Source organism: Pteropus vampyrus, unplaced genomic scaffold, assembly GCF_000151845.1.
Source record: "Pteropus vampyrus isolate Shadow unplaced genomic scaffold, Pvam_2.0 Scaffold74, whole genome shotgun sequence".
Classification (NCBI taxonomy): Eukaryota; Metazoa; Chordata; class Mammalia; order Chiroptera; family Pteropodidae; genus Pteropus; species Pteropus vampyrus.
The window spans coordinates 4124291-4146988 of NW_011888855.1; the positions used below are offsets into that span (position 1 = coordinate 4124291).

Below are 22698 nucleotides of genomic sequence, written 5' to 3' on the forward strand. Positions count from 1 at the left end.
TCACCCCTGTGCTTTGGGTAGAGGCTTACCTGCCCAGAGACATAGCCATGTCTCTCTCCCTGGGCTGAGAAAAGAAGGGTTCTGCACTCTGATTTGACCTAGAGCATGATGAGAGTCAGGCCAGGACCAAGAGTGTCCAGGGCACAGAATGTGTACATACTCCAATTGCTCCCCGATCCCTTTGCTGCTCCACCTGGAGGAGATGATTTGTAAAAGGAGGCAGTTTCTCTGCACACGGACCAGCATGGCTAGCTGATAGAAGCCTTCAACTATTAACAGAAGTTGGAAAACTGAAACCCTTGGTTTGGGCTTCTATTTGAGGTCTACAGGTAGGACTGAGGCTGGGTGATGGAGTGCAGGCTGTCTACTCTCTCTGGCCTGAAAGAGAAGTGGGAGGAAAGGTAAGGATGGGGGTATTCTTGAGGCAGGCGGAGAGCATGATGCCTTTATAAGCTGCTTTCTTGAGGTCTCAGTTACACAACAGTCACATGAGTCTCACCGCCACCGTCTGTTCTGTCACTTCCCTTCCTGGACTGGGCTGAGCTGCCTCTGGCTCTCTCACCTGTCTGTTGCCTCCCCCTTGTGTGAGATGCCACTCTTCCCTACACCCTTCACTCCCAGGCCTCAGGGCTAGGGCCTCCTTGGGCCCCACTGGGTAAACCAGCCTCTGCCCTGCTGCCTGGCAGCCCCTTTGTTGGGTTCCAGAACAGACGGGTTTTCTCTGTGAAAACAAAGACAAAGCAGGTCTGACAAGGGTGCTGTTGGGGATTGCAAATATGATTGAGACACATCTAGTCCCCGGTGCAAGAGGCATGACCCAAAGTCACCAACGCAGGATCTAACCCTGTTTAGAAGCTTAGATCAACTGCTTAGAAGTTATGTGAACTTGAGGTGGTCACTCACCCTCCCCAAGGCCCAGTTTCCTGATGAGAATTGGTTCTGCTTTTTTGTCTGCCCTGAAATTTAGCTCAGGGCCAGTAACTAGGCTCCAATTGTCAGAATCAGCTTTGTCCCTGTTGGGACCCTCAGAGACTGGCTCCCTCTAGAGCCTCTAGCCTCTCAGCCCCCCAAGGGAGGCACGGTAGTGGCAGTGTGGGGTGTTCCCACCACAATTCCAAGGCTAGCTAATCAAGTCTAGGCTAGACACACAGCAAGCACTCAAAATATGTTTATTGAGGGATTGAATGGCACAAAACTAGAGCTGGGAAACTCCCTTTGTCACAGGCACGCCCTCCCTTGTGTGTTCTGCTGTACCAAACACACAGCTCAAAGGCCAGCTCTGTTGCCTCCTTGACTGAGTCCTGTCATCCCAGTCCCAGGATATGTGGGGCTTTAGCCCTCAACCCACCTCCCAGACTACACCACCTCCCAGACTACACCTTCCCCTTGAGTTTACCCTGGTCCCTGTGCCCCTGCTGCCTCCACCCCTTTCAGAGCCCCCCAAACCCTGCCTAGGGCTTTCCTTGGCTTGCTATCATTGTAGGGCCAAGTCCTAGCCCTGCAGAAAGCCTGCACAGCCCCACTCCATCCAACCCTGTCCCAAATTGCTGTTCTCTTCATCCCACAGATTCACAGGCTCCTAGCCATGACCAGTAGGCCTCTTGGATAATAGACACCTGGGTGGCCAGAGGCTATGGGACCTGGAGCTTGGCTAGACAGGCCATACTGAAATGGAGTCTTCTTAAATTCTTCTCTGGCTGCCCTCTGGGACCCTGGATTGGACTGGGCATCCTCTGGGGACACCGCATCGAGGGTTCCAATCCCCTTGGAATCCAGGCTGTTGTCTGGGAGGAGGGCACTGAGCCTTCAAAGAGGAATGTATTGGCCCAAGGGGCTGAGCCCAAATGGGGCGGACTCAACCCAGAGACCTTTGGTCATTGGGCCAGGGTGGGGAAGGGCAGTGTCTGAGCTCTCTGGCCAGCCCCTAGCACCACACAGGAAGGAATCCTCATGGGCTGCTCCGTTATCTTCATCAAACCCTCCACCCAGGGCTGCTTCCACCTTTGAGCTGTCCCCTAGTTTGGCCTTACCCTCACCCTAAGGGTGTTCCTATCCCAGCCCTTTCCTCCCCTTCCCCCTAGGCTCAGCCCCAAGGCCATCTCCCAAGGGCATCTGCTCCTGCTGGAATCTGCCAACCCATTGAGGAAACAGAGCTGTGGTTTCTCCTGACCTTGGACAGACCTGGCCATACACAGAGTGGCTGGGCATAGTGCCCTGAACTACTTGGGGCTCCTCTGAAGGACAAAGCCACTGGGTGTGGGTGTGGCCTCCAAAGCAGCAGGAGCTGAAGCCTTCCCCCTCCTAGGCCCCCTCACGTCCTCCCTGCCTCTCTCTGGGCTATGGCCGAGGGGTGAGCTGAAATAGTAATTCCTATAACAGTGATAATATGGTTAATAGAGAATGGTTTTTAATACCTTCTGTGTGCCAGGCTCTCTGCTGAGTGCTGAGGAAACATAAATAAATATGACAGACACAGCCCTTGCCTCTGTGGATGTCTCGACCCCAGCCCTGGGCAGGCACAGGTGATGGCATATGAAAAACAATACATCTTCGTTGAATGGATAAAGAATGTATGAAACAGGCAGTCTGGTTATATCCAACAGCACAGATGCCCAGTGGGGTGCGCAATGAACAACTAAGGTGGGCATGAGGCCTGACCCAGCCGCCACCATGTCCACCTTGAGAGGGCTCCCAGGCCATGTAACTGCCTGTGAGTTGGTGCCCCAGCATGATAGGGATACAGCAACATAGCAATCCCCCAGAAACAAAGCCAATTAGAGTAAAAAGAAAATTCTGAGGGTTTCTTGGAGAAAGCAATGGGAAAAGGTTGGAGCAGGGTACCTCAGGAGTGAGCCTACAGTGTGGCCCCTAAGAAGGGCTGCCTCCAGTCTCCGGGAACGTGGCCGGGCCCAGACCTATGTCTTGTGAGAGGGCACTGTCAGAAGTGGGCTTCTGATGTCCTCTCAAGTCAAGGACATCATCAAGGACCTACTGTAGGAGATGACTGGCATGGACCCTGGAACTGCCCCGGAAACTGTACAATGAAATAGGCAAGTTTATGTGCCAGATTCTAGATGAGCCACTCCACACACCATCCCCATCTTCGACCCTGTGAGAGAAGCCTTCGGAGATAGACTATACTGCCGAGATGTGAAGGGCTGGGAAAGCTGTATTCAGGAGGGAGTGACATGCACCCCCCCAAACAAAAGTAAACAAGTGGGCAATGAAGGAACTTCGAGGAGGCAGTTGGCAGTTCTCAGGGGTGTGTAAGCGGGGAGAAGGAAGCAAGTCTAAGGAGAAGTTTCAGGAATCCACCATGAGATGCCTTGGGTAGGAACTTCCACAGATTCTGAGGCCCCCTCTCCCCACAGCAAAGCTCTGCACCATTTACATTCACTATGTCTTGGAGTCTAAATGAGGTGGTTGACCACCCAGCCATGCTGTGCACCTAACCCTCCGACAGTCAGGGATGGGTGATGGGTGCCCCACTTTCCATGTCACTCAGTGAAGTGCAAGTCCTAGGGAGCCTCTGACCTAACGGCCTCTGAGAGACCATGTAGAACAACTCTCCTGCTGGCCCTTCCACTCTGTCCTTGTGGAGTCCAACTCTGTGCAGAGTTGAGCAGAAACCTCCATCTCACAGTACTGAGTGCCCAATGGCTGATGCTCTGTGGATATGGATACCCCCACCATACACACCACTGCTGCACACACATCACTCACATCTCTCTGCCAGCTCAACAGACAGCAGCACCCATCTCTCGGAGAGGTACTCATGTTCCACCCTGAAGGGTGCCCCCCCTTGTTGGACTACTCTAGATTTGTGCCTTTCAAGCAGACGTCCTCTTGGGGGGGGTGTTAGAGATCTCACAGGACACATCTCACACCACAGCCTGTTAGCCTCCCAAGGACAGAGCGTTACCAGAACTCGGCCAAGAGGGCACATAATGTTGTCAAGAATGGCGAAATTAGGGACCTTCTCAGGGTTTGGAGAAGCAAACAGTGATGCCCTGATGTAGCCAGACACAAAGTATCCAGGAGAGCCAGAGGGTGGTAGGTTGGGCCCTCAGGCCACAGCACCTGCAAAGGTTGTTCAAGGACGCCCCTGGAGGACAATGGTTGAGCGTAGAGAGAAGACCGGGAAGGGACCCAAGTGAAAAGCTGCCCACAATTCCACTCTCTCAAATATTTCACTCTCCATCTTGTGGCATACCCACAACTTTTCCAGAAAGTCTGGGGAAACCGAGTTCTTTGTACAGGAGGAAGGGAGGGGACTGTGAAGACAGGGAGATGGCCTGAAAAGAGAGGGTAGCCAGAGAAGGCTTGAGTGCCCTGGGGAAGCAGTGACACCTGGAAGGACAAGACAAGGCACCTTGCTTCTAGATTCAAGTCAGTAGTCACCTCTTCCAGATTGCCTTCCAGGCCTCCTCAAACGAGGTTCAGGACCTTCCTGTTCTCACCCCCACACCTGGCACTGTCTGCTGTCATCCTGGGTCTGTGTTCCTGACCCAGGCCTGTTCAGGCCCAGGGGTCCCCATCAGTGCTCGCTTCGAGGACACCCCCACACCGAGGGGTGGGGGCACAGGTTCGCCTCCTAGGACTTTGAGGAGGTTTCTGAGCAAGGAGCGGCCCCATCCCCCATCAGGGCCGTCCCTGGGCCAGGGCGCCGCCTCGTAGGAGCTACTTCAAAGGGCCTATGCCCGGGCTTCTGCGGCCCGGTTTGGGTCCACGGCCCGTAGAGCGCAGGCCAGGACAGGATCCCGGACGTCGGGGCCGTCCCAGTTCGTGGGTCTTGGAGAACGCGGAGGGGGTGTCAGGCAGCTGGCGGAGGGGCTGAGGGGCGGGTCCTCAGAGCCCCCCGAAGTGGGAGGGTCGGGCGGGCCGCGGGGCCAATCCGGGCGCGCGGGGAGCGGGGGCGGGGGCCCGGCGGAGGGGGGTCCGGGAGCGGGCGGGCCGGGGGGCGGGGCGCGGCGTCCAGGCGGCAGCGGCGGCGACGGCGGCTCCTCAGTGTCCGGCTCAGGCTCCGGCTGCGGCTCCCGCCCGCGATGCCCCACTCCGTGACTCTGCGCGGCCCTTCACCCTGGGGCTTCCGCCTGGTGGGCGGCCGGGACTTCAGCGCACCCCTCACCATCTCGCGGGTGAGTCCGGTGGCCACAGGTTGGGAGGGGGGATGTCCTAGATCTGAGACTCGGACCCAGATTCCCAACGTCCCTGAGGCTTGAAAGCCAAGGGTTGACCTGGGTGACCCACAGAGTGTAGAGGAGGCCTCCAGGCAGGGCAGTGTCGCCCCAACCCCCATCCTCCCTCCGACTAGGCCTGCCTGTCCTATCCTTTGGAGGGGACACCAGCCTCCCAGATGGCCTCTTTTGGGGGGTGTCACTGTAGTCCAGGGAAGGACCTCAGTCATGGGCCAGGGGTCTGGACAGATCTACAGAAGCCCAGAAATACTGCTTAGACGAATCCCAGCCTGAAGATTTGGGGCAAAATGATTGAGAGTTCCCTTCCCCTGACAAGGAGGCCTGCCACAGAGCTGGGGGACTCCAGAAAGGCCTGGGTTCTCCCTGAACCTGAAAAGAGAAAGATCCATCCACTTCCCCACTCTGGTTTTAGTCAGTCTCTCATTAGTGACCTCAGTTGACCTAAGGGGAAGTGACCAGGAGGACTTTGTCATTCCCAGGGCTAGGAGACTTGACTATGAGCTTGTGAGACCTCTCCCCTCAAGGCAACACAAGGCCAGGGGCCAGGGTACCCCCAGCCCAGTTTCTCAAGGTTCCACAGCCATGCATGCCCCAAGCTTAGGACAGAAGAGGAAGAGGAGGGGGCACAACCTTGCGGAGTGACTAATCTGAGGAGGACAGAGGAACAGAGGAGAGGACTCTGGCCCTGTCAGAACGAGTGCCTATTCTGAGGAAGATGGGATCCTGGCCCAGCCTTGGGGTCCTGTAGTTTGAAGGGCCAGGAGAGGGGACCCAGACTCTGCCCCAGGGTGTCCTAGCGTAGAATACAGAAGAGGAGAGAACCCAGGCTCTGGGCTTGGGGGTTCCCAGGCTGGAGGGAAGGGAAAAGAGGACCTGGGGCCATCTGAGAGCCATCCCTTGCCCCCACACAGCTGCTTTGATTTTCGTTAGGGGCCTGTGTTAGGGGAACTGAGACCTACCTTCTGCTCCCCCCCCCCACCACCCCTCTCACTGTGGGGGCTAGACTGAGCTGGCTGGCCTCTCAGACACTTCTTTCCAGTTCTTGAGAGGGGTGTGGGCACCCAGTAGAGCGTGGAATTATGAAATCCCATTTCTGGGACCAGGGTGACAGGCAGGCCCAGCTGTCCTGGGAGGCTTCCCACATCTGCCTTCACCCCACACCACCAGGTCTCTGGGGTTGAGTGCGATAGGCCTTTAACACACTCGGGAGCCTTTCATCTTCTACTTCTCTGAGGGAGACCTGCTGGGTGTGTGTGCGTGAGTGTCTGTGTCTGCCTGTGTGACTGCAGAGGCCGGCTGGTAGGGGCGCTAGGCCAGCCGGCGAGGCCAGGCACCCTGGGCGTGAGGCCGCTGACAGGCTCAGTGGCGGCGGCTGACGGCCGCAGGCGGCAGGGAGCAGAGACATCTGTTGCCCACGCGGCTGCCTGCCCGCCGAGGAAGGGCCTCCACACGTCACAGGGGCAGCAGCGGCGGCGGCCTTGTTTGGATCTGATTGGGATACAGGCCCCTGGCAGGCAGGCAGGCAGGCAGGCAGGCAGACAGACAGGCAGGCAGGCTGGAAGACCGTTTGCCAGGAAGAACTCCCCTTGTCCCCCAAAGTCACGCGGCAGCAGCTCAGTCCTGAGGAGCCAGGATGGCTGAGCCTGGGTTTGGGTGGGATCTGGGGTGATTTATGGGGCTGGGGAAGCACAGGCCACAGCTTGCCCAGCAGGTACCTCAAAAGCAGGTCTGCAGATACTGACAATAAGTGGGAGTGTCCTCACCAGGGGGGTTCAAGACACAGCCTTCCCATGCTTCCAGAGCCTCCCCCACCCAGTGAGGACAGCCACACTCAGATAGGGAGGAGCCTGGCTGCCTGGCAACCTCAGCGAGCTTCAGGGAGCCCCCAAGAACAATGTCCAGGGCTTCTTCTCCACAAACTGTGGTCATTGCTGGCTTTGGAGCATCCACAGTGTTCCAGGCCCCACCCTAAAGGGTGTTGGTCCCTGGTCCCCAGCAACTGGTGCCTGGAATGAGCACCGCCGTGTACCCAATCCCTTTGGGAGCTTTTTGCCCTAATTGTTTCAGATAATCCTCACAGCAGTCCTTAGAACTAAGAACTCCCTCTGGCCTCACATTATAGATGGGGACACTGAGGCTCAGAGAGGCTAAGGTAATGTACCCAGAGAAGCAGAGCAGGGACAGGAATCCAGGCCTGACTGGAGCTTGCTGTGATCATGTGGAACAATATGGCACCTGACTTTCTAGGCTGGGCAAAGTGGAGTAGGGGCTGGGGATGTAGCTGCTGCCAGTGAGAGGGCTGGTTCATGCCCCAGCCTCCTAGCTGACCCACTGCTCCCCTCTCGTTTCCTTCTGTCTGTTTATCCCACATTCAGCAGCCAGCAGCATTGGTTTGAATTCAACTGTCCTGTGACTTCCCTGCTTAGAACCCTCCATCATTCCCATCCACCCAGGAGAAATGCCAGCTTCTCACCTGGGCCTACAAGGCCTGCAGGTCTGGCCCCTGTCCTTCCGACTTCATCTCTTCCACTCTCTCCTAACTAATGATGCTTCAGCCACAGGAGCCTGCTTTTACTCTCTCCCCAAGATGAGTCATTATACATGCTAATCCTTCTACCTGGGACACTCTCTCTCCCCAGGGATGCTCTCTCTCCCCTCCCTCCCTTTTTTCAGAGAAGCACACAGTGGTTAAGATCATAGCACTTGGAACAAGTTGGCCTGCATTGAAATCCTAACTCCAATTTATCAGTTGACTGTCTTTCTGTACTTCTCTGAACCTTGGTTATTTCATCTAGCAAATGGGCTTGCCTTGGGGATTAATGAGACAATACATGGAAAGGTGGTTGGGAGAGTCACCGTTTCCTGGCCTCAAGCCCTCTCTGACCAGAACTCTCTGGGCTAGTGGAACTGGCAGAGTTTCAGCCACCTCTGCTTTCCAGAACTTCCCCCACCCACAGAGGCCTGAATGCGCCCTTGTGCGGGCTGAATCATCCTGCAGCTAGCCACCCCCCTGAGGAAGAAGGCTCCTCTCCTCCAGTGGGGACTGGAGTGAGATGCTCCTCCTCCAGGCCTCTCTTTCTTGTCTGTAAATAGGGATGAGAGCACTTCTGTCTCACCAGGTGCTTGAGAGGTTGCCGCTTTACCATAACCAGCTTGAGAGCTAGTTATGTTAAAGCACTGAGCCCAGGTCATGTCACAGAGAAGGTATCCAGGATGGAGAGGGGGCCTGGAGCAGGGCCTTGATGGGGAGGGGTGGGATGGAGCCAAACGGGCACCACCCCCAGGAGGACAGGCCTGTGCAGGTGCCCAAGCCCTGTGAGTGAACATTAATGGTGACTGGCGGCTGAGGGTGTCATGTTCCCAAAGAACATTCCTCAGGCCAGCCTATTTCAGGGCAGGTCAGCTCAGGCAGTGCCCATACCAGGGCTCCAGCCAAGGAGCTGCCAGCACCTTGGCTTTGTCCACTTTCTACAGATAATTGGCTAGGTTGAGCCTGGCTGGGCTTCCAGAAGCTCCCACCTCCACCAATAGGAACAGGATCACTGGCAGCTCTTGAGCCACAGCCAGGCACCACTGGTGAAGCTGGGTAAGAATGAGGATGGCTACAGTATATTTCCAAAGGCTGTGCCAGGACTGGGGACAGGGTGAAGGGTGCCTTGTTGCCTGACTTCTCCTGGACTGCTTACTCAGGCCTCCCTATGAGCCTGTCCCCAGCCCCATGTGGCCCTTATCGAGGGAACAGAATTATAAGAGGCTCCAGATATGGACACCGCTGAACCCTCTGGGGTCAATAGTGACACTGGGGTGGCCTGAGTGAGTGCCTGTCCTGCAGAGGAAGTGGATGTGAAATTGTGATCCAGGAGTACAGACTGGCAGCTGGAAGTAGGTGGCCTTGGTTGTGCCTGGGGAGGTGATGACACAGACCTAGAATGAGGCACTAATGATGTCAAGGGAACAGAGTGGTGTGGGGATGCACAGGGTACATGAGAGCCTGGGGCAGGGGGTTCCCAGGGGAAATGGCCTCTCTAGACTGAGCCCTGAAAGATGAGGAGGAGTACGCTGATAATTAGGGTTGGAGGTCAAAGGAAAGAATGTTCCAGGGAGAAGGTACAGCATCTGCAGAAGTGTGGAGGTGAGAGATAAATGGTGCCCATGGGCACCTCTTGGACGTTCAGGTGGTCTGAATAAAGTGTGGGTGGGTGGAGGTGAGTGTGAGGGGAAGCGAATGTGAATGGGGATGAGAGGAAACAAGTAGGGAGCAAAGGTCACTAAGGGTTTGAATGTGGGTCAAGGGGCTGCTGTAAGGTCTGGCTGGGTGGGGCACTGTCTCTGTAGGGTATTTGTGATATGTCCATGTTTTGTATGTATCTAGGAGCACACGTGTCTCTCTGTTCCCTTGCATGTCTTTGCGCACATACACAGGTTGTAAGAATGACATCCCACTTGTCCCAAGTCAGAGGAAGCCCCTCTCACATGCCCTCGTACCCCACCAGGCCTCCAGGTGCTGGAGTTGGGGATGTTTAGAGCAAAAGCTGCAGCAAGGCCACATGAGAACTCAACCAGTGTCTTGGCTTGCCTAGCACAGGTTATGTTGGCACCAGGGCCACACTGACCAGGTTCTGAGGGGGGAGGGGCAAAAGCAAAACCTTGCAGCAAGGCCACATAATGACGAATGCCCAGCTATCTGGCTTGTCCATCCACAGGTCCATGCTGGCAGCAAGGCTGCCCTGGCTGCCCTGTGCCCTGGAGACCTGATCCAGGCCATCAATGGTGAGAGCACAGAGCTCATGACACACCTGGAGGCTCAGAACCGCATCAAAGGCTGCCACGACCACCTCACACTCTCTGTGAGCAGGTATGAATAGGACAGGCTGTGCCAAGATAATTGGGGTCGGGGGGAGATTTAAGGGGAGGATGTTATGAGTGGCCAACATCCTGGGTAAGCTGAGCCTCACACAACCTCTCTGCCTCAGAGGAAGTGGATGTGAATTTGTGACCCAGGAGTACAGACTGGCAGCTGGAAGTAGATGCACCCCAGTCCTAAGGAGTAGTGCTTTCACAGAGGGCTGGCAGGTACTAGGTACAGGGGTTGCTTAAGAAGGAAGAAGCCTCCTTTTAACTCAGAGATGAAAGTGTGTTGAGGGACTTATGGCAGGGGGTAAGCAGCCCTAAATCAAGGCTAAAATAAGACATTGGGTAGCCTCTTGGTGGGGGGCGGGGGGAGCGGAAGGCGACATCAGTCCTTTCCCCGCCCCTGAGTGACCAGCTTGTTGACCATTTCCATTTCTTGTCCAACACCTCATTGAACTCTCAAACCAGTCTACAGCCATGCCACCCTGAACAAGCCCGATCCCGTCTGATCTCGGAAGCTAAGCAGGGTCGGGCCTGGTTAGTACTTGGATGAGAGACCACCTAGGAAGACGAGGTGCTGTAGGCGTAAAAAATAAAAAATAAGCCATTGTAAGCTGACAAGGTCCTTGCAATCTGTGAGATCGACCAAGAGTTGCCTCGCCTAAAAAAATAAATAAATACATGAACTCTCAAACCAAGTTAATAGGGTAAAACCTAATATTCCCCACTTTCCAGAAGAGACAACCAAATCTCAGAAAGACTAGAAGGTGCTTAAAGCCACACAGAGAGGGAATTGGGAAGCACAAGTTGACCTCAGGTCTTTCCCACCCCCAGAGACCGCGCTTTCTACTTGGCAGCTGACCTCTCCTACCAGCCCCACAGCTGCTCTGCCTCAGCTGTCCCCCACTATGGTCCATGCCTCTGTCCTGGTTAAATCTGGATGCCATGGACTGTGTAATGCTGTACAGCCCATCTTGAAGAGGGGGTTGGGGGTCACCAAGTTCTCTCTATGCCCTGTAGATGGTCTAAGATGGGTAAAAGGTCCACCTGGGGCATCCCCAGCCGTGCTTGGGCCCTGGGTCTCTGTTCAGCTCTGATGGCAGTTGTCTGGGTCCTGGCTGAGTGCGATCTCCCTGCCTCCTGTCTTGCCTGGATCCAGAGAAGTCAGACATAACTGTTGAACTCTGCCACTGCTCGAAGGGACTTTCCACGACCCCCTGTGGACATGTGTGGGGAAAGCCTCCCCAAACCACAACCCAACTAACCATGCCTTAGAGCTGGCAGGGCAGGGGGTGATCCATCCGCTCAGAGCCATCAAACATGGTGGGAAGGCTTCTGAACTAGCCCCTGTTTGTGTCTGGCCCAGGCCTGGGTGCAGGTTGGAGTCAGGGCCCCTGGCTGTGCTCTCAGTGCTAAGTGGGTCCAGCTGGAGGTGTTGGGCCTGTGCACACCACCTGGCCCACAGTGAGGGGGCCTCAGCCTGGCAGTTTAGCAGAGCCGATCCTCATCCAGACTCTGTGGGATCTTGGGTACCCGGATGACCTCTGTGAGCCTGGGTTTCCTTCTCCATAAAACAGGATCACATCATCACCCTCTCCCAGACTGAGGTACAAGCTGGCCAGGGAAACATCAGCTCTGCTCTGCCCACGAGTGGCCTCTGAGGCCGCTCCACTTGGCTGGGTTCCTGGGCCCTGACTCACCTCCAGCCTTGACTCTCGTGGCTGAACAAGGGAAGCCCTGGCAGTAGTGGGGCTGGGGTGGGGGTGGGGAGGCTCACAGGGGGCCTGAGTCAGGAGGTTCCCAGAGGAATGATGTCAGGGCGGGGTGGCAGGATGGGGGCAGGATGGAGGGCCCCCTTCCTTCCTTCCTCCCTTCCCTGGTCATTTGTTCCAATCCAGGTATGGATGGAACCAGAGGTCCACTGACCTGTTCCACCCTGGGCTTTTCAGCCCCCAAATGCTGCGTGGCCATGGGGCAGCTGCAAACACATTCTCTACTCTCACAGTCCCAGTCCCAGTTCTGCACTTGGGAACTGCTGTACTTCAGCAAGTGATTTAATCTCAGAGCTCTTAGCTTTCTCAATTTCATGATGGGGACTGTCTTGTGATCTGAGGATTGAGTGATGATGACATAACAGGTTTGTTCAATTGAAATGAAAACCTGGGGTCTTTTCCTCCAGCTTTCTATCCCCAATTCTCACACATGCAGATTCTGGGGGATCAAGACATTGGGGCCACCTTGACCCTCTGGGCCAGTATCTCTTCTCCTGGGCACCTTCTCACCTGCAAGGCCTCTGACCCTGCTCTCTATCCTGCCTGCTATGCCTGGGCCCCAAAGGCCCCCCAACACGAGCTCTACCCAGACCAGCTTCCTCGCCTGGCCTCTTGTGTACAGAGGGCCATAATCCTCCTCAGACTTCTCCATGGGATGAAAAGTGAAGTAAAGGCCCAGCTTCCCTGCTTATGCTCATTTTATCTGGAACTCAAAGCCAGGTGTCCAACAATTCAAGCTAACCCATACTTTCTGGAAATGTTCTGTAGGTCCAGGACCCTTCTGGTGTTAGGTCCAGCCCTGGTGCCTCTGGTGGGGCCTCTGTTGCCCATTACACGTGGTACAAGATGCCTATGCACAGCCTACCCGTTTGGCTGTCATTTTGCTTAAAGATGGCAGATAGAGCCACCTACTCAGCCTGAAACAGAGGCCTGGGGATGAAGGCTGATGCATGATCTGATCTGATGCCTTGAGTCACCCCCATAGTTTTGGGTACCTTGTGTCCTCTGACCTTCAGACCTCAGGCTCGTACTTCTCTTCTGGGCAGAACTTCAGGGAAGTAAAAGGCCAAACGGCCACATGAGATGTTCTCAGTTCATCCCAGTGGAGTTCTGAGTGGGTGGAGGCCACAGTGAGAGCTGTGAGTTGGAAGCCTGGCTGAGGGGGCTGGAGCTAGATGCCAGTGCGCATGGTGTTGCCCTGGCAGAACTTTGGTGCCACAGACCTCCAGAAGGCTTTGGGGGTGAGAGATGGCCTGCAGCGGGCCAAGCAATGTGTGAAGGTGAGGAAGTGCTAAGTGAGTGGAGTGGGGGACATTATTCCCCTTTGGTCTAACCAGCCTCAGTTCACATCCACCCGCCAGTCCAAGGTCTGAGCACCTTCCTGGCCCACCTTCTCACTGGGCTACTGAGTGGCAAGACTGGGCCCCAGGCCTGCAGTCTCTCAGCTCTGTCTGCCCTGCTTATGGCAGGTTTATGATGTTTTTCTCCCTCCCGAGTGGTGTTTGGCTTTTGGTTTCTATGGTGAAGTAGGAATTTCCTAATGGCCTGTTTCCCATCTGGGCTGGGCAGACCTTGGTGATGACTCTGCTGGCAGCAGCAGGAGGGAGGCACTCCCCCTCAGAGCCTCCATTCCACCTCCCCCAGAGCTCGTGGATGCCTGATCCCCAGGCCCAGCCGGAGGCTGTGAACAGAAGAGGGATGAGTGGATGTGCTCCTAGCTGATTGAAGTATGAGGCCTGGCTCCCCCTGCCGTGAGCTGGCCCTCTTTGCTGATCTTCTGTGGGCCACGGGGACGGGAAAGTGGGGAAGCCACAGCTTCCTCTCTAGGTGTCAGACCAGATGGGGATGGAACATTTGGTGGGGAAGTGACACACAGCCCCATCCCAGGCCAGTGGCAAATCTAGAGTTGTGTCTCCTTGCCACAACAGGCACCATTCTAGTGCAGGGGAAAGCACTGGTTTGGTGTCCTTCTTCGTGCATGGTGCCAGGCCTGGTCCTGGATGGTTCTGGACCTAGAGCCCAGGCCCTCTTGGTCCTGGTTCTCAGGCCTGGTGGGCATGGTAAGCAGATATATCTGACCATCCTAATTTCTGCCACAGGCCGGAAGGCAGGAGCTGGCCTGGTGCCCCAGAAGACAGCAAGGCTCAGGCATACAGGATCAACATCGACCCTGAGGCCCAGGTATGTACAGACTCAGAGCAAGCCCAGGGCGGAGAGTCCAGGCCTGTGGTGGAGAAGGACAGGGTCAGGCCTTGGCTCAGAACTATCATCCACCCAACTGGGTTTTACTGTGGTGCCCAGTGATGCCAGACCAGGAGGAAGTCATCAGGGTTGGGGGCAGGGTGGGGGACAACCTCAAGCTGTGGAATGACCTCAGGCAATGGGGTACTCTTCTGTTTCATCTTAGCCTTGGGCACCCACCTGGCTGAAGCCAACCTCAGGTTCACAGCCAGTGGGCCTGGCGGGCTGGGGCCTGGAGAACAGCTCCCCCTGCCCCCGCACTTTCCCTCACTGACCTCCTCAAGGACCAGGCTGCTCAGGATGGAAGCAGAGGGATTTTCCACAAGCAACAGGGCAGCCTGTCAGCTGCTGCCCGCCTTTTATACTTAAAAGGTCATGAGCTCTATGGGTGGTGAAAGAAACACCCCCACCCAGCCCCTGCAAGCCTGTATCCTCAGTAACACAGACACAGGGCCCATTGTCCCACACTGCTCTGCCTGCAGTGGGGTGGAGGGTGGGCCCAGCTGGAGCCATCAGAAGAGGAGAAAACCACAGTTGGCCTTAAGACATGACAAGGTACCCTGGCACGCACCCCTAAGTCGAATATGACAGGGCCAACTGGAACTCCAGGCCCACCTTCCATGTAGGGTTATGGGGGACTCTTCTGTCAGGCCTCATGGTAATGCAGGAGGCACTTGGCACAGCCCAAAATGGAGGGACAGTGACAAGGAGAGGTTTCCTGGAGAGGGTGGCATTTAAGCTGAGAACCAGGTGACGAGTTAAGGCAGGCCAGGTGGAGCAGGCAGCCCTCGCATACTCAATCTGCTCTCTCCAGGTGACCAGAGAGCTGGGGCTTGGCCTCTGGTAGGTGCCGCCTGGTCATCTGGACTCAGCACTCACCTCCATCCAAGCTGAGTGTCCTGCATTCTGACTGTAGTCATGCGGGAGCTGATGAGCAAGCAGTTACCCCCATTATCCTGATTAACCCACTGAGGCTTCAACCACCAAATCAGCAGCTGGTGGGTACTCAGAGAGGGGGAGCATGTGGTACCAGGTGCGCCACACAGAGGAGAAATCCAGGGATGGGGCTCAGGAACACCCACGGCAGCCATTCATCCAACGAGCATTTGCTGTGTGCCAGGCACTGTGCTAAGCGCTTTGTATGCAACTGTCTCATTTTATCCCCACAAGGAACTTATGATATAGGGACCATCATGTTCCCCATTTCATAGATGAAGAAACAGATTCAGAGAGAAGTGACTTGCTCAGTTAGTGAGTAATAGAACTGAGACTGAAACCAAGACCCCGAGGTCACCACGTGTGCCCTAACCGCTGAGTTCAGACCTAGAGAGGCTGCTATGTGGGTGGCCATGGGAGGAGCATGGCTCTGATGACCCTGCAATAGACTCACACCCTCTTGGGTGGGGGTGAGGGCGGCCCCCTTCTTCCAGGTCCCTCTGACTTCCCCTTCCTGTCAAAGCTTCCTATGTACTGGGCCCTGCCCCCATGGTCCATGGCCCATCTGGTCCCCATTAGAGGCTGGGCCAACCTTGCCTGCCTGCCCTGCAGATACATGTGTGAGAGTGCTCGGGTTTCTCAGGCTTTTGTTGGGCCCAGTGGGGCCAAAGGTCTCTTGCTGCTGTTTTCTTCTTGATGCAGGCCCACACGGGTATCGAGAGACCCTTTTCTTTGTCTGTCGGAGTGGGGGAAGTGGGATCGCCACCCTCAGTCTGCTGCTGCTCCATCCATTCCCCACGCTCCTGTCCAGCTCAGAGCCTGCAGAAAGCAGGGGCAGTCCGGTTAAAGCCCTGTAGTCTTGACTGTGCCCCAGTGTTGGTGGCTGCCTGAGTCCAAGCCAGACTCATTCCCCCAAGTGAGGTGTCCTTTCCTCCCCACCTAGCCTCTCTGTCCACACTGCAGAGCAGAGGAGAAATTTACATGTCTCCTCCCAGACTCAGGCTGAGACCACCTTTATGGCCTGGACCCTTGGGCCCCACCCTAAAGTCAGGCTTCTCTGGCCACCAGCCTCGTCCCAGGCATGATCATCCCCAGGGTGACCAGCACTGACTCTGAGTATATGTAACTATGTGTGTGTGACTAAGTGTGTGTGGGCAGACTGGCTAGTGTGTGTGGTCTTCATGCATGTGTATTTCTATAAACATACTTGTAAGAGAGTGCATGCCTGTATTCACGTCGCCATCGGCACGTGCCTGCAAGCTAGGGGCAGCATGCCCTGGACTTTGCAGGAACAGAAATCCCCAGACCCCATTCATACCCATACCCACAGAGGTACCACCCTCTTTCATGTTCAGAGCACTCCTCCCCCAAATGTTACAGCATGGGCATCAGGCTGGCCGTAGGGTATAGGGTAGGGAGCCTTGAGCCCTGGCCCAGTCTCAGCTCCTCAGCTGCTATGCCTACAGAAGGCCACCATTTTGGCCTGGCAAGCAGGAATGGGGCAGAGGTACAGGCCCGGAGGGGTCTCACCTCACAGTGGCACCCTTGATCCTCAGCCTGCCCCCACCAAAAGACCTTGGACACATAGTGATTGATGACCCTTTCTGGCTGCAGAACAGGAGTTCCTTTTTTGTGTTCCTGGCCATGGGCCCATCCAGTACCCAGCATACGTCTGGCAGGTAGTAAGGTTTGGCACCAGGACCACCTCTACAAGGAAGCCACACACTTCGCTCCAGCCATGCTGGCCTTAAAAGGCTCCTTGGGATAGCCCTGCCTTAACACCATCCCTCATGGGCACTGGTGGCAGAACCACCACAGGACTCATGAGCCAAGACTTAATCTCGGGCACTTGAGCTTTTGTGTCTGATTTTCCATCGGCATTTCTCATTTCTGCAGGGGCTGAACCAGGACCAATTCTCAGCCCTTCCTCACAGACCCCCTACATGGTTGGGCACCAGTGCCCAGAGTTGCCAGAGCAGGGGTAGCCAGCCAACATCCATCCACGAAAGGCCTGGCATAGCAGGGTAGTGGAGAAGTGCACTAGGAATGGCCAGAGACCCCACCCCAGAGGGTCTTCCAGTGCCTCAGGCCCCTCTCTCTCATAGGATGGCAGTCCAACGACCAGCAGGCGGCCCTCAGCCCTGGGGACTGGGCCAGAAGATGGCAGGCCAAGCCTGGGATCTCCTTATGGGCAGTCACCTCGCCTCCCAGCCCCTCACAATGACGGCAGCAGTGAGGCCACCTTACTGTCACAGATGAGCACCCTGCAAGTGTCTCCACCCCACAGGTAGTGCTGAGATGTGGTTTCTGCAGCCACACCTAGATCCCATCTTAAATCTCACCAGGTCCCATCCTGACCCCTGACACTTAATCCTTGGGTCTCGGCTGCTTACATTCTGACCTATGAAACTTCACCAGACCCCTGAAGTGGCAGAGTGAAGGCTGGTACTGCAGCCCTGTCCCTTTGTGCATCTCTTTTGCTCAGCACTGACCCAGCCAAAGGCCTCCCGCGGAGCCGCGACTGCGGAATCGACCTGGGCTCAGAGGTATACAGGATGCTGCGAGAGCCCGCCGAGCTCCCAACCGCGGAGCCCAAGCAGTCAGGGTCCTTCCGCTATCTGCAGGGCATGCTGGAAGCTGGTGAGGGCGGTAAGACACCCGCCGCCTTACCCCACCTGCCTTCCAGCTTCTCGGGGGTAAGGGGGGCGCAGCCCCACCTTGGCGACCCACACCCTACCTCCCTGCCATTCTCCCCTCCCCCGTCTCCGCCTCACGTTCCCACACTCCTAGCTGTGCTGCCTCTACCTCGGCCCCTGGCCCCAAGCTCTCCAAACCCACTGTTCAGTCTGCTGGTGGTCCTGGAAGCAGGGCCCAGCCCCACACCCGCAAAAGTGAAGTTTTTCCTTTTTTTGACCTCCGTCTGTCCGCACCCGGCTCATGCCGCCCGCACTTCGGCTTTCAGGGGAGCGGTCTGGGCCTGGCAGCCCGCGGAACCTCAAACCCACCGCCAGCAAGCTGGGCACCCCGCTGAGTGGCCTACAGGGGCTGCCCGAGTGCACCCGCTGCGGCCACGGCATCGTGTGAGTATCCTCCCCAGCCTTCCCCACCGACCTCAGCTCTCCCCTGACCCCGCCCGACGTGCTGTCTTCTGCCGGTCTCCCATCAGGGGCACCATTGTCAAGGCGCGGGACAAGCTGTACCACCCTGAGTGCTTCATGTGCAGCGACTGCGGCCTGAACCTCAAGCAGCGCGGTTACTTCTTCCTGGACGAGCGGCTCTATTGCGAGAGCCACGCCAAGGCGCGGGTCAAGCCGCCGGAGGGCTACGATGTGGTGGCGGTGTACCCCAATGCCAAGGTGGAACTCGTCTGAACCGCTCCCAGAACCTCCCGTCTCTGCCTCTGCTTTTTTTAGTGACCCTGCGCAGCCCGTGTAAATATGTGTTTGCCCCCTGCCTCTCTAATAAACTCTCTCTGCTCAGCCTCGACCAGGTCAGTGTCATGGCTAGCCTCACTCCAGCACAGGTCATGGCTCCCAAGTGCTACCTCTGTTCAGGTGCCAAGCATGTTTTAGGCACTGGGTGCACTGGGCGAGCCAAGACAGGTGCTGTGCTGTCAAGGAGGCCATAGCCTAGGTGGATGGCAGATAGAAATCACAAGGAGCAGTTCTGTTCATAGGGAGGCGCCGTCTGGGGTGCTGTAAGGTGATGACATGCCAAGGGGTCTGACCTGGGTGGAGTTAGAGAAGGTGTCAGCTGAGAACCAAGGGATGAGGATGGAAGAGCTGTACCGGGTGGAGAACTGTGTGTGCAAAGGTAAGGAGAAAAGTGAACACAGGGCGCCATCTGGCCACCAGCATGAGCGAAGGCAGCCCCTAGCAGCCTCAGGAGGGTTTGCCCCGCAGTACATGACTCAGGGAGGAGAGCTCCGGGACCGCATGGGCAGTATCTACCTCCTGGCGTTCTCTGCGTTGTCCCTTTAGAGTTTCTCCCTCTCCCCTCCGCGACCCCTTTTTCTTTCCCTCTCTTCCCACCAGGGGGCGCGCTTAGTATTGTAGGCGCGCGTGGAGAGGAGGAGGGAGGAGGAGGGAGGAGGAGGGAGGAGGAGGGAGGAGGATGAAGAAATGGAGAGAATGAGAGAGAGGGGAAAAGATTTTAGAAAAGAACACTCTCCTAGGACCTCACCCTCCACCATGCTGTCTCCGAAGCCGAGAGTAAACTCCAACCCTCCTCAGAGGCCTAGTGTTTGCAGCGTGTGCGGCCACCTGGAGCCTTTGACAGCTCGATTGTACACGTGGGTACAGACTCGCACTCTAAAAACATATAAATGGTGTCAGAGCTGGTAAACTGCGGCTGTTCACACCGGAGGACCCGTCCTGGACTCCAGGTCACATGCATCTTCTCGTTAGCTTGCTAGGGACAGGAAGCTATCTGCCTTGTTTATTTAGTCCCGGTTTTTTCAGTGAGCCCAGAGTAATGCACATTTATGCTGTTTTCAATTTTGTACTATCGCAAACTACAAAATCAGTTCACATTCTCACCATCAGCAAACGACAGTACCCATTTCCTCACGCTCTTGCCAACACAGGGCATTATCATTTTTTTCCCATTTTTGCCAATCTGATAAGTAAAAGGCGATATGTAGTTGCTTTAAGTTGCATTTCTCTGATTACCAGTGGCGAGCATTCACTCAACAAATATTTATTGTTTGTTAGTGGGAGCTGAGCGTACAGAGGGGAACAGAATGGTCTCCCTCCAGGAATCCTTCTTGTGTGAATTGCTCTAAACCCTTTATTCATTTTTCCGAGGCTTATGTAACTTCTTAATGATAGGAACTTCTCCTACTTTTGTAAGAATCTTTGTTACTGGCTTCTATCCCACTGATCTATTTTCCAATTCCTGTGACAGTATCACATTGGTTTAATTACTACTATTTTGGAGTTTAATATGCCAGTCTCTCCTCGTTCTTCATTTACAAACCTGTCAGGGATATTCCTGTACATTTCCAATTATCAGAGGTTTAGATTCAGTACGCCAAGCTCTGGAAGCGAATAAGCAAACAGACCTCTTTGAAGCGTGACTGGGCCCTGAGCCTAGAGAGTCATTTGGTGAGAACTAGCATAGACCCCTTTCCTCCCTGGAAATACTGTGATCCGTGCTTACTGTGACGTTTATTCAGGCGCCAGTACGCGTTCTCGTACTTTTATTTCCGTTTTCTTCTCCTAGATCTTGCGTTTCTGCTTTAATTTGTTGCTAGGATCCCCTCCATATAGTTCCTCCCGCCGTCTCCTCCCCTCCCCGAGGGAGCACAGGCTAAGGTAGTGGGCAGGTGTCCCTGAAAAGTGAGGTGAGGAGAAGGGGCTGGAGTCCTGCGCCCTAGGCCTGCGGGTGACCCTGGCTCCGCCCCGCCCTTGTCCTTCTGCTCTGCGATAGGTCAGACAGTGAGCATCAAGGCCCCACCTGGAGCGGACAGGAGGCCCCACCCCGGCGTCGCGCGCGCGGACGAGCACACCCACACGCACCCCGCGGCCGCATCCGAGTAGGGTGGGGCGGGGCGAGTCAGCCCTTCCCTCTCCATTCCGAGGTGCCTGCTGACAAAGTCCCAGCCCCACCCGGTCATAGGCGGGAGCGGCGGGGATGACGGACAGCCATAGGAGCCTTTAGGCGCTGGAATGGGGTGGAAAAACACTGGAGCCAGGGACACAGTCCTCCATCCGGCTCCTAGACTCAAACCCGCAGAGACTGCGCTCCCCACTCCCAACCGCCAGCGCTCTCCTTAATCCCAGACTGACACGCAATCACCCCCTCCTCCGCAGAGACTGCCACCCAGATTGAGAGGTCCTTGAGCAGCCTTGGCACCATCAGCATCCCCAAGACAAACAGCTCCACCCTAACAGGACTGCAACAACCATAGTAGCCCTTGCCTGGTGAGGGGTGAGGGAGACAAGAGTGGAGCCCCCAGCTGCCAGGCTGGTTTGTCCTCTTCGTGCTTCAAGGCTCAGCCTCTGGCCAGTCCCCAAACAACTTATCTGCCCAGAGGCCATGACTGAGCCCAAATGTGGTGGACATGAAAATCTTGGGATAGGGTCTCTGTGGGACAATGTCTCTGTGACCCAGGGTCCCCGTCCTGAGACGGGGCAGCTGAATCTCCAGGAGGAGACACAGATCCAGGATCCTCAACTCAGAGTGACCCAGCCTACCTGGCCCAGACCTAATTCTCATTATTGTCCTCAAATCTGCCCCTCTCTCAGGTCCTCACCTCTGGGGCCTTCTAACCAGAGACTTGAGCGTCTTCCTCACCCCATCCTATCTATCACTCTGTCTGAGGTTCTGCCTCCTGAGCATTTCTGGGGACCATTTCAGGGCAACCGGAGGATTCTCTCACTCTCTTGCTTCATGGACCCCTCCAAGGCCCCCAGGGCCTTCAGGATGGTGTCCAAGATGGGTCAATGATAGGCCAAGCATTTAAAGCCTCTCTGACCTCAGGTTGCTGGCCTCTTGGTCTCACTTCCTCTGCTGCACCAGGCCACTCTGCCTTTTCAAACCCTCCTTTCAAGCTCAAAATGCCTTTATTCCTTTTTCTCTATCCAGCAAACTCCTACTCACTCTTCAAGGCCCAGCAACACTATCCCCTCCCCTGGAGCAAAGCCTTGGCCTGCCCATGCCCAGGCAAAGTTAGTAGTCCCCATTCTCATGCCCTTCATCCCATCCCCTCCATCTCTGCCTGGTGCTTCTGGCACGACCTGTTATCTCCTCAGTCAGAGCCTGGCCCAGACCTACCTCTGTCCTGCCCAGCAGGCCAGGCACTGAGTGGTGGAGGAGGCGTGGGGGACAAACCCCCCCCACACACACACATATCCTGGGCCTCCCCACCTCCCACCACCTTTCTCACTTCACACACCTGGTTTCAGCTGGCACATTGTCTAAATTCTCAAGGGGAGGTAAGGCCTGGAGGTAACTGTCTCCCTCCAGCGTCCTCAACTTCACCTAACTCATTCAACTAATTATTTCCTAAGAATCTGCTATGTTCCTGGCATTGTGCTACCTACTAGGAAAACATTTTGAACAAACGTAAGTAAATATTATAAGCAGTGCCAGAAAGGAAATAAATAGACTATCACAGTGGAGAATAAGTGATCCCTTCATACGAAGAATTTAGAAGGACCTCACAGATAAAGTGACATTTGAGCAGAGCCCTGAGGTGGTGAGGGAGCCTCTGTGTGGGTATCTGGGGAAATTGTAGTCCAAGCAGAGGGAGCAGGAAATACAAAGGCCCTAGATGGGGCAGGGGGAAGGAGGTATGTGCTTGTATGTCCTAAGAACAGGGAAGAAATGGCTGGACTGCTGTAAGTGAGGTGGCTAGGAGTATTAGATGACGTGAGGACAGGAAGACTGACCATGTTGACCTTATATGCCACAGGCAGGACTTTGGCTTTTACTCGGAGATGAGAAGCCAGAAGAGTAGCATGACTTGGACTTCATTGTTTTAACCGGGATCACTTGGGCTGCTGTATGATGAATGGACTGTAAGGGGCAAAGGTGGAAGCAAGGAGACCAGTTAGCAGGCATGACTGCATTCACCCCTAACTAATCCCTAACCAGCCCACTTCCCTCAGCCTCCAGAGCTCCAGCCCCAGCCCAGGCCCCCACATTCTCCTCCTTGGGTGCCTTAATAGCCTCCTGCCTGGCCTTCCTATCTCCTG

General features: G+C 55.7%; 1 protein-coding gene and 1 pseudogene across 5 annotated transcripts; both read left to right on the plus strand.

Annotated features, from left to right (window-relative positions):
* Window positions 1–5045: 5045 nt before the first annotated feature.
* Window positions 5046–18484, plus strand: PDLIM4 (PDZ and LIM domain 4). Of its 5 annotated transcripts, XM_023532014.1 has the most exons (8): window positions 8238–8317; window positions 8673–8784; window positions 9902–10053; window positions 13921–14002; window positions 17104–17285; window positions 17484–17647; window positions 17961–18078; window positions 18165–18484. In XM_023532014.1, exons 3-8 carry the CDS (start codon window positions 9986–9988, stop codon window positions 18367–18369), a joined length of 819 nt encoding a protein of 272 aa, XP_023387782.1. In that variant the 5' UTR covers window positions 8238–8317; window positions 8673–8784; window positions 9902–9985; the 3' UTR covers window positions 18370–18484. The 5 variants fall into 5 exon arrangements, with proteins under 5 accessions (XP_011360579.1, XP_011360580.1, XP_023387782.1 ...); XM_011362277.2 differs by lacking the exons at window positions 8238–8317; window positions 8673–8784 and adding an exon at window positions 5046–5138; XM_023532013.1 differs by lacking the exon at window positions 8238–8317 and having other exon boundaries at window positions 8621–8784.
* On the plus strand, window positions 10517–10635 carry LOC111741177 (annotated as a pseudogene).
* Window positions 18485–22698: the final 4214 nt, after the last annotated feature.